Source organism: Ruditapes philippinarum, unplaced genomic scaffold, assembly GCF_026571515.1.
Source record: "Ruditapes philippinarum isolate M1 unplaced genomic scaffold, ASM2657151v2 ctg13_1_1_1_1, whole genome shotgun sequence".
Classification (NCBI taxonomy): Eukaryota; Metazoa; Mollusca; class Bivalvia; order Venerida; family Veneridae; genus Ruditapes; species Ruditapes philippinarum.
This window is the reverse complement of record NW_026856696.1, coordinates 301996-312017: the sequence shown is the minus strand read 5'-3', so window position 1 is coordinate 312017 and position 10022 is coordinate 301996. Positions and strand designations below refer to the sequence as shown.

At 36.2% G+C, this 10022-nt stretch overlaps 1 protein-coding gene and 1 pseudogene across 1 annotated transcript; both read left to right on the top strand.

Moving 5' to 3' along the window:
- Positions 1-1390: 1390 nt before the first annotated feature.
- Positions 1391-3877, top strand: LOC132747400 (uncharacterized protein K02A2.6-like). Its single transcript, XM_060736771.1, has 2 exons — positions 1391-1626; positions 1731-3877. Exons 1-2 carry the CDS (start codon positions 1391-1393, stop codon positions 3481-3483), a joined length of 1989 nt encoding a protein of 662 aa, XP_060592754.1. The 3' UTR covers positions 3484-3877.
- A 4436-nt stretch (positions 3878-8313) lies between these two features.
- On the top strand, positions 8314-9612 carry LOC132747399 (uncharacterized; annotated as a pseudogene).
- The last annotated feature ends 410 nt before the right edge of the window (positions 9613-10022 follow it).

The following is a 10022-nucleotide window of genomic DNA, read 5'->3' as shown; positions in this document are numbered from 1 at the left end:
TTATGGGTGTCTACCAAGTTTGTGCAAATAAAAGCCCTTGGGTTAAATTGGCTCTGCAACGTTGGGGGGTTGGGGGTTGGGGGGGGCCTATATACAGGTGAGCGACCTCAGGGCCATCATGGCCCTCTTGTTTTAAATTATGGCTGCTCAAAACTCTGATTTGCATAATTTCAGTGATTTTTTCCCTATATATCTTCGGGAGTCCATATTCCGATGACATAAGCAATCAGATCCGTATAAATGCAAAAAACAAACAATAAAGAAAAAAACCCACTTTCTTTGATAAAATAAGCGCTCCGCTAAATCTTGCAATAATTTTCATCTGTTATGCATATCAAATAAAGTCAACAAAGTTCAAAAACTATCACACTATCTGTCAACAAAACAGCCGCCATTACTGTCCTTGACATCGATGACGTCACAGAGCAGGTACACTTACTTTTTAGGCACACAAATCTAATTAATAGGTTAACTGGTCTTTATACAAAAATCAATAAAATGTTCCAACTACACTTTAACTTGAATAAAACAATAAATTTAACTGTTCTAACTGGTTTTATTGTTTTTCTTATCTTAATTTACTCTTCTGTTACACAGTGGGGACACAGGAAAGTGTCTCCTCCTCTAAGAACACGAACTGGGGTACAGTATATTAAATGGACCCAGTGTTTGCAGTGGCAACCATTTTTTACCCCATCACATTTTGCCCATTTTACAATGATGATTGATGTGCTCCTAGATATTTCTTCCGGTGTGAACCTCTTGCATACACAGCAAAGATCATCACTGTCAATGTCTGACTGCACACTTTCAGTATCTGATTCTAAAGCCAGATTTATATGAGATGGACCAGGCTGTGGAGACCTTTATTTTAACTTGGTTTTACCTTTTACTTGGAATTGATTTTAGGTGTCTGCTTGGACTTTGTTGACTTTTTTTACCTTTTTCTGACTAATTTCATGTTCTTTCATTTTTACAACAACGTCTTCATTCAGTACACGACCAGCAACAATTTTACTCATAGTGTTCCTAGTGTAGTGTTGTTAGTATTTAGAGATTAGCTCCGCCTACTTGATTAAATATGCACACTCTGAGAACTCTCTCTCTGAGCCCTCTTTGATAGACAGTTTAGATTACACATGCAATGTAGCAACATCTCTGTGAATACTCTTGTGAATAAATCTTAGAATAGAATGTTTATATTGAGTTTTCAATACAGTACAATGGCGACGAGGATTTAAAAAGAAAAATTGGATAACATGATATTTGTTTGATTAAATTATATAAGTGAACACCGGAAATTTACACATTTTGGAATTTAAAGTTTAAAACACTTTTCCTGGACTTTGTTACAACTTAGCTCTATCAATAATACTGATACAGTGACAGTATGGCACAAGGATTGCCAGTTTTTCCAGCATTTGGTGTAAGTGAACCTGGTGTTGACACAAGATGGAGGAAATGGACAGGTCGATTCGAAAACTTAATGATTGGCATGGACATTAAAGATAAAAAACGTCAGAGAGCCTTATTTCTACACTATGCAGGGGAAGAGGTAAATGACTTCTTCGACGTACTGCAGAATACAGGGGATGACTACGAATCAGCAAAGATAAAGCTAACAGAGTACTTTGCCCCCAAGAAAAACACAGAATTTGAGATATATAAATTTAGACAGGCAAAACAGGAATCTAATGAAAACATTGATAGTTTTTTCACACACGTTTAAGACACTTAAGTATAAACTGTGAATTTTCGGAAACAGACAAAGAAATTAAGTCACAAATCATTCAAGGCTGCACCTCAACTCGACTGCGTCGCAAAGCACTAAGCGATGACCTGACATTAGACAGTCTCATCAAAGAAGCAAGGACACTAGAACTATCAGATCAACAAGCATCTGAAATTGAAGGTCAAGCAAAATATGACGTCGTTAATGCTATGAAATCACGACAAAGACAAAATCAAAAGGCGCAAAAAGAAAGACGCAGACACATCATTAAGGAATCAATTTGCAGATACTGTGGCTATGAATATCCACACAAATCAGGAAAATGCCCAGCCAGTGGAAAAACATGTACATATTGCTCAAAGAAAAATCATTTTGAAGCAGTGTGCTTGTCAAAGAAACGGGACAATAACTTCACATGCCAGCTTAATGACAGCTCACAAAGTGAAAGTGATAAGGACAAAGAAAGTGAAGATGAAAACGAAATATATGGACTATCTGTCAATTCTATGCAATTACAAAGACCAAGGCTGAAAGTGCATATCAACGGCTGTAAAATTAAAGCATTAATTGATACAGGATCATCAATAAATGTAATTGACGAAAACACGTACTCAAAGCTTCAAAATAAAGTTCATCTTAAGAGAGCACACACCAAAGTCTATGCATATGGTGCTAGTAAAGTTACCTTATTAGGCAAGTTCCAAGCACAAATTGAATCTAAAAACAAAATAACAACAGCTCCAGTATATGTGACAAAGGGCGCCAGCGGTAATCTTCTCTCTTATCAGACATCTGTTGACCTCAATATCATTCCAGAAATAAACACAGTCACAGACAGCAAGGTCGATGAACTCTGCAAAAAGTACCAAACCGTGTTCACAGGCATGGGGAAAATGAAAGCAACAAAAGTCAAACTATATGTGGATAAAAATGTTCAACCTGTTACGCAACCACATAGACGAATACCTTTCCACTTAAGAAAACAAGTTGAAAATGAGCTCCAGAGGCTTGAGGACCTAGATATCATTGAAAAAGTTGAGGGTCCCACAGACTGGGTATCACCCATTGTAGTAGCTCCAAAGCCAAAAACCAACCAAATAAGGATATGTGTCGACATGAGGCTACCGAATCAAGCCATAAAGCGCACAAGACATATTATTCCAACAATTGATGACATGATTGTGGACTTAAGTGGTGCCAAAGTTTTCTCTAAACTCGATTTAAATCATGGATATCACCAATTAGAACTGTCAGAGGAATCACGCAACATTACAACATTTACAACACATGTTGGATTAAGACGATATAAACGCCTCAGTTTCGGAATCAATAGTGCAGCAGAAATATTCCAAAATGCTTTAAGTACGGCTCTAGAAGGTCTGAACGGCGTGAGAAACATTTCCGATGATGTCATTATATGGGCTGGCGACCAAGCAGAACATGACAGAAGACTTGAGACAGTGTTAAAGCGACTTGAGCAGAAAAACTTAACTTTGAATAAAAGCAAATGTGAGTTTAATAAGCAAAAACTTGAATTCTTTGGGTACATTTTCAGTAAAGATGGAATGTCAGCAGACCCTAAGAAAATTGACACAATTAAAAAGACACAGCCTCCAAAAACAGTTTCAGAAGTCAGAAGTTTTCCTAGCAATGACAAATTACGTGTCAAGCTTTATCCCAAATTACAGCACTATAGCAGAGCCAATACGTCGTCTGATAAAGAAAAACGCAAAATGGGCATGGCAAAATGAACAAGACGAAGCATTCAACAAACTGAAATCTATTTTGAGTAGTGATACAGTCATGACATACTTTGATCCTAATAAGGAAACACAAATAATCACAGATGCATCTCCAGTCGGAGTAGCTTCAATTATGCTCCAAGAAGGTAAAGTTGTGTGTTATGCAAGCAGATCACTGACAGATGTTGAACGAAGCTCTTACAGTCAACAAGAGAAAGAAAACTTAGCATTAGTTTGGTCATTAGAACATTGGCACATATACTTATTTGGACATAAATTCACAGTCATAACTGATGCAAAATTTCTTGAGAATATCTACAATAATCCTAAATCAAAACTTGGATCTGCAAGACTGGAACGTTGGCGAATGCGTCTGTTATCATATGACTTCAGGATCGTGCACAAACCTGGAGGGTCAAACATGTCAGATTATCTAAGCAGACATCCAGACACAGGACAAGGCAGCAAATCAAGCATAGCTGAAGAATATGTAAGTTTTCTTGCATTATCATGATGTACCTGTTGCAATGAACATGAATGAAATTATTCAGGCAACTTCTACGGACAATGACCTCCAAATGACCATTAAATCAATAAAGACGGGTTGTTGGAGCAACACCAAATTTAAAAATACAGTATTTGATACGTTCTCCTCGCTGTTACGAATGAAATTCATCGGTGTAAAATCTCCAGGGGGGGTTTTGAACTTTACTGCAGAATCAAGAATTTTTAAATTCCCTGGGGGAAAATTTGAAAAGAAAAAAGCAATTATCATTAGCTCTTTGAAGGTCTTTCGGGGAATTTTTAAAAAACCCAAACAACTTTTTAAGAAAAGAAAGTGTATTTCCCCAGGCAGGGGACAACAAGTTAAAAATTATAGTGCAAAAGCTCCCAATTCCTTTGTTTAAAGCAGCAAAAAATTTTAAAAAACAGAAAATAAACCTTTTTAACCCCATGAGTAAATATCCCAAAATACCCTTTCAAACGTTTAAAGTTTGGTTTTTTTGGGGCCTTTTTCCAGAGGGAAAAATTTATCTGCTTTTTAAAAATTTGGGAGGGAATTTTTAAAACTTTTTCCCTTTTCGTAGAAGTTTTAAAAAATTCCCCATAACGGGAAAATTTCCCAGTGATCCCTGTCTGGGACAAAAAAATTCTCAAAAACCCGGGAAATTTTCCGGGAAATTTCTAAAAGTCAGACAACGGCAGCCCAAAAATGAATCCTCACCTTTTTTTAAAATTTTGAAAAAAACACAGGGGGTTTTCAAAATAGGAAAAAAACCCCATTATGGCCAAAAGGGGAAATGTTTGAATGTGAGCGTTTTTCATGAAAAATTTTTAGGAAATGAAAAATACGGGCTTCTCATGTGCACCATACAAACGGGAAAACAAGACATTTTATGCTTTTTTAAGGGAAATTATAGATCTACACCAACTTTGGGAAAACCCCGGACAAAAACCCCCTTCCCAAAATTTGTTCTACGGGAGGGCCTATTAAACATCAAAAATTCCCATGGTTCCAAAAACAAAAGAAATCTAAAAATGACATAAAGGCCAGAGAAAATGACAGAAAATCAAAACAAAAAATGAAAGAATACCGCTGAATAAACGAAGAAACGCCTCGGAAAACCTGAAGTTAAAATAGGCGCCGACAGTGTGTGTTAGTAAAGCAAACCAAACAAAACAAACTCACAACTCCATACGACCCTAAACCGTATGAAGTTTAACCAAGAAAAAAGGATGCAATTTGATAACGGCAGAGGAGAAGACAAAAACACATCACTAGAAATTCAATCACATTTTAAACGTGTCGGCAACTCTCAGACCAAAAGTCTAAATGGAAATTCTCCTTTAAATGTCGAGGGTGAACACAGCAGTACAGAACCAATTTACAACGAAACGAGCATAGAATCACTAAATCCGATGAGAAAGCACAATGTTTGAAACCTTACCTACATCAAATGAGTATACTTCTTTGCGAAGATCTGAAAGGCACAGAAAACCACCTGACTATTTAAAGGATTATATGTGTAAATAGTGTTAAATAGTGGCATAATAATCCACTAAAAAGTTAGCTAAATGAGTGAAAACCACCTGTATATATATGATATATATGACTATTTAGAAGAATAAATGTATAAACAGTGTTAAACAGTGGCATAATAATCCACTAAAAGTTAGCTTCAACTTAAAAGGAACATTCATTCAAACAAACGAGTTCGATTATTTTAACTGTCTGTGTGCACAAACATTCAAAACAGGGATTTAATATAACTGCTGATAATCATACAATTCTTTACTATGTGCTTAAATCTCCAGAGGAAAATGGAATACAGGTATAAATGAAACATTCAATTAGCATTTTGATACTTTAAACTATTTGTGTATCATTTAGATTCTATCTTCAATCTTTATTCTAATTTGTTTTTATTTCAAGCTGATAAAACCTGTTTGTATTGTGTAAACATTGAAAATTTACTCAACACAGTTTAGACATTAAGTTAATTTATTGGACTACGGACAGTCAGTAACTTTCTAGACTTATTGCCTCTAGAACATAAACTGAGATTAAATGTGATAGCAATCAAGAGACTATCATTACTGGATATAAAATAATCATTAACTTGTAGTGGCAGCGCCAGCGTGAAATAAACACCTGTGAATCAATGGATATCTGAGACAATAACATTACTGTCAGACAAATAATTAATGTCCTTCATTAGGACTGACCAGTGAACTTTAAACCTAAGCAAGGCCGAGATGTAGTGTTGTTAGTATTTAGAGATTAGCTCCGCCTACTTGATTAAATATGCACACTCTGAGAACTCTCTCTCTGAGCCCTCTTTGATAGACAGTTTAGATTACACATGCAATGTAGCAGCATCTCTGTGAATACTCTTGTGAATAAATCTTAGAATAGAATGTTTATATTGAGTTTTCAATACAGTACACCTAGGATTACCTTGTTTTTCAGATTTCACTTTTGTCAACTGCTTTTCTTTTTCTTCAAACATAATAACAGTTACAGACATGACTTCCTCAGCATCATCTACAAGAACACCACCCTCAAACAGTAACCAGACTATCATCATCTTGAAACAGGATACTCCGTTGGAACAGCATCAGCATTAAATGGAAAAATACCAGTACGACGAAATCCAGACAGAATATTGTCTGGAGTCAGAGCTTTGGTGTACACACGGCAAGCCAAATCACATATATTGTAATGTGATATAGCAGACAAAGTTTCACGAATAAGCTTGTGACACTGTACATTATAATCTGCTGAAAAGGGACCATAACATGCAACCTCTAATGGCTGTTAATATGTGACTACAGTGAGCCTGGGAAGAAATACACAAACATCGGAATAAGGGACTCCCTAGGGAATAAGGACCTTTTGAACGGTAAGTTTGGTTCCCGAATAACGGGACCATTCAAATCATAAACGGACTTTCACAATTTTAGACTGGGTCCAACGGAGCCGTTCACAATTCTGATGAAATCTCCCCACAATTCTGATTAATTAAGAACTTTAATAAAAGGTATTATTTCCTCTCTTCTCATAATGATGCTAAAATTTTTCCCTGTTGTGCTTTTTTTTAATCTAAAATGTGTTTAGCCCAACCATGATTTTCCGGTGCATTCGCCCCTTTAAATTTTTTTACTCGTGCCGCTTTAAATACGAAACTTTCTCGGGACGAAATCAATTACTTGAAACAAGCGTCTGGTAATTTCTGTAAACATCATTCAAAATGTCTAGTAACAGTAAATACTATGTTAAAAGAATTAGATGTTCTTACTGCTTAATAAGATATTAACAATCTTAATAAAAAACATCACAATTTGTTATGAAACAACACTTTTTTTTTCTTCACAATTTTTATGGTACCGGACCCATTCACAATTCAGGGAAAAAAATCGCTGAATTTATTCACATAATTGCTGGTTCTTACTTCTTATGTCTAATACTGTGCATTATCCATTTAATTATTGCTACTTTGCACTAAATATCCTTGTCACACTGTATGTTGACAAATTATATTGCTCTTTGTATGCCTCTGTGTAGACAGCATATATCAAAGACACTTGCCGAGAGACCTTTTGATGATGAAAAAAGTCAGGTACATTCCCCCCCCCCCATTGGTAAATCACCTTGTCTGTTTGTGTTACTATGAAAATGTTAACAATAGAGTTATGATGAAAACATGTTAAAAAATTAAGAAATAAAGTAGATCTAATCATTCCTAGTAATATATAATTATGGGTCGAGTTTACCCGTGCCAAGTCAGAATAGGGCCGAGCTGACTCGGGGGGGGGGGGGGGGGGGGGGGGTCGAGTATGTTTTAGGCCCAGCTGACCCTGTCGAATCAGTTTGGCTTAACGATGAAACTATGAAATTCACATGTAACAGGGTCATCTTTTCGTTCTTGAAACGTAATATGACTATATGAAAAGAACAATTTCGGCAGGAAACGTTTTTCCCTGGAACCTCATTTCAACTTCCTCCCCTAAACGGTATTCTTCGAACTCTCTCTGAGGTTTGACAACATTTGAGAACTTAATGACACTGTGGACGTATTCCATTCACCTGTTCTGGCTTACTGTTCTGTGTTCCGGAATGCTCTTCTCAAATGTACAAAAGGAATATTTCAGAACAAGCGTACTGTGCTAGAATTATGTTGATCAAAGGAATATTTCAGAACATGGACACTGTTCTAGAATTGTGTTCTGATTGGAGCAATTTCGGAACACTGCTCTAATCAGTATCAAAAATGGCTGTTGCAAGAGCTGCAGTCCTTTCTGTGCTAATGGAGGAGATGATTTTTTTGTGAAGAGGGGATGGAGATTGACACTGATGAGTCTGCAATGCTCATTCTAATTATGGCGGCAAAGTTGTAAGTTAAATATGATATTATAGATGATACATTTATTTGAGCAGCATTTAAAAACAATTTTAAATGCATGGTTCACAGTAGCCTTTGTGTAGAAGTATGTAAGTATACACTGTATATCATATGCATACATTTGCTGATTTTCTGTCATTCAAGGTAACTGATGATAGCATTAATGACACAGAAATATAATGGACTTTAGTGAATAAGTAGTTTACTTGGGATAAATCTTTAGTTTGTAAGTCATCCAATATGGCTACTTAATTATATGATGTATTTCAATTTATTTCAGTGTCCGCAGAGAGAGACAAAAAGTTGAAAGATATGTTGAGGGAACAATTCCAATGTACTACTTAGACGACTTTAAAAGATTTTTTAGAATGACTAGGACAACATTCGAAATCATTTGTTGAAAATCTTGGTGAGTTCCAAGAGCTGCTACCCAGTTGGACAGGAGGAAGAGACCATATAAATATAGAAAAACAAACTCTTAATTACACTGTGGGTATATTGCGACACAAGACACTACACATAGCATTGCAGACAGGTTCAATGTTACAGAATCCTCAGTTGTCAGGTGCAGGGATAGAATATTTAGTGTGTTTCAAACTCATCTGAAGCAGCAATTTATTATTTGGCCTAGCAACAAGATCAGGCAAGAGGTTATCGATGCATTTCCTAGCAAAGCTAATTTTCCTGATGTATTGGGAGCAATCGATGGAACCCACATTAAGATAAGAGCACCAAAAGAACACAAAGATGTGTATATAAATCGGAAAGGATATCATTCAATAGTATTGCAAGGAGTCTGTAGAGAAGATCTTCGTTTTACCCATGTGTTAGCCGGCTGGCCTGGAAGTTGTCATGATGCAAGGGTCCTGAGAAACAGTGATTTATGGGAGAACGGGTTTAATTTGTGCGGCAATGGTCATCTATAAGGAGATGGTGCATATCCTTTACGAACTTGGTTAATCACCCCATATCGAGATAATGGGCATCTAACACCACAAAAGAGGGCTTTTAATCAAACTAGCACATGTTTCAGTGGAACGAGCTATTGGATTGCTCAAAGGTCGTTTCTGTAGACTTCAGTATATCAATACTAGAGAATTTGAAGACAGCTGTAGATACAACAGTGGTCTGTACTATTGTACATAACATTTGCATTATTAATGGAGATTTAATGCAAGACTACTTTGATGATGACCATAATGCTAATGTTCATGCACAGAACAATTTTCCGTAACAATAATCAACTAAACAGTGAATATGCTGGCATCGCAAAGCGTGACGCACTTGCTAGAAATTTTCCTTGAATGTGATTGTTACAAATATATGTGACTCATATTAATATTTGTCAGGGAAATAAAGAATGCATGTGTAAACTCTTTTTGTTCTTGATTAGCCTAACTTACTACAAAGTCATGTATCATTTGTGCTCAGATTTTGCAAGGTTAAGAATTTTAACCCCGCCAACAACATTTTATCAAGTTTGAAAGCTTCAGACATGCTAATATATGGTCTTGTACTGGTACTGCCCAGGAACTTGGCTTTAAAGCAGCATGCCTTCAGATGAGCCAAAATATTTCAATGAAGTCAAACTTGAGAAAAATGTACTAAGACATTAGGGAAAGTAGAAAGATTCAAGTAAAAATA

Coding starts and splice junctions, on each gene's coding strand:
- LOC132747400 (XM_060736771.1), top strand. CDS start 1,391: ATGGCACAAGGATTGCCAGTTTTTCCAGCATTTGGTGTAAGTGAACCT. Junction 1,627..1,730: donor GCAAAGATAAAGCTAACAGA/GTACTTTGCCCC, acceptor CACACGTTTAAG/ACACTTAAGTATAAACTGTG.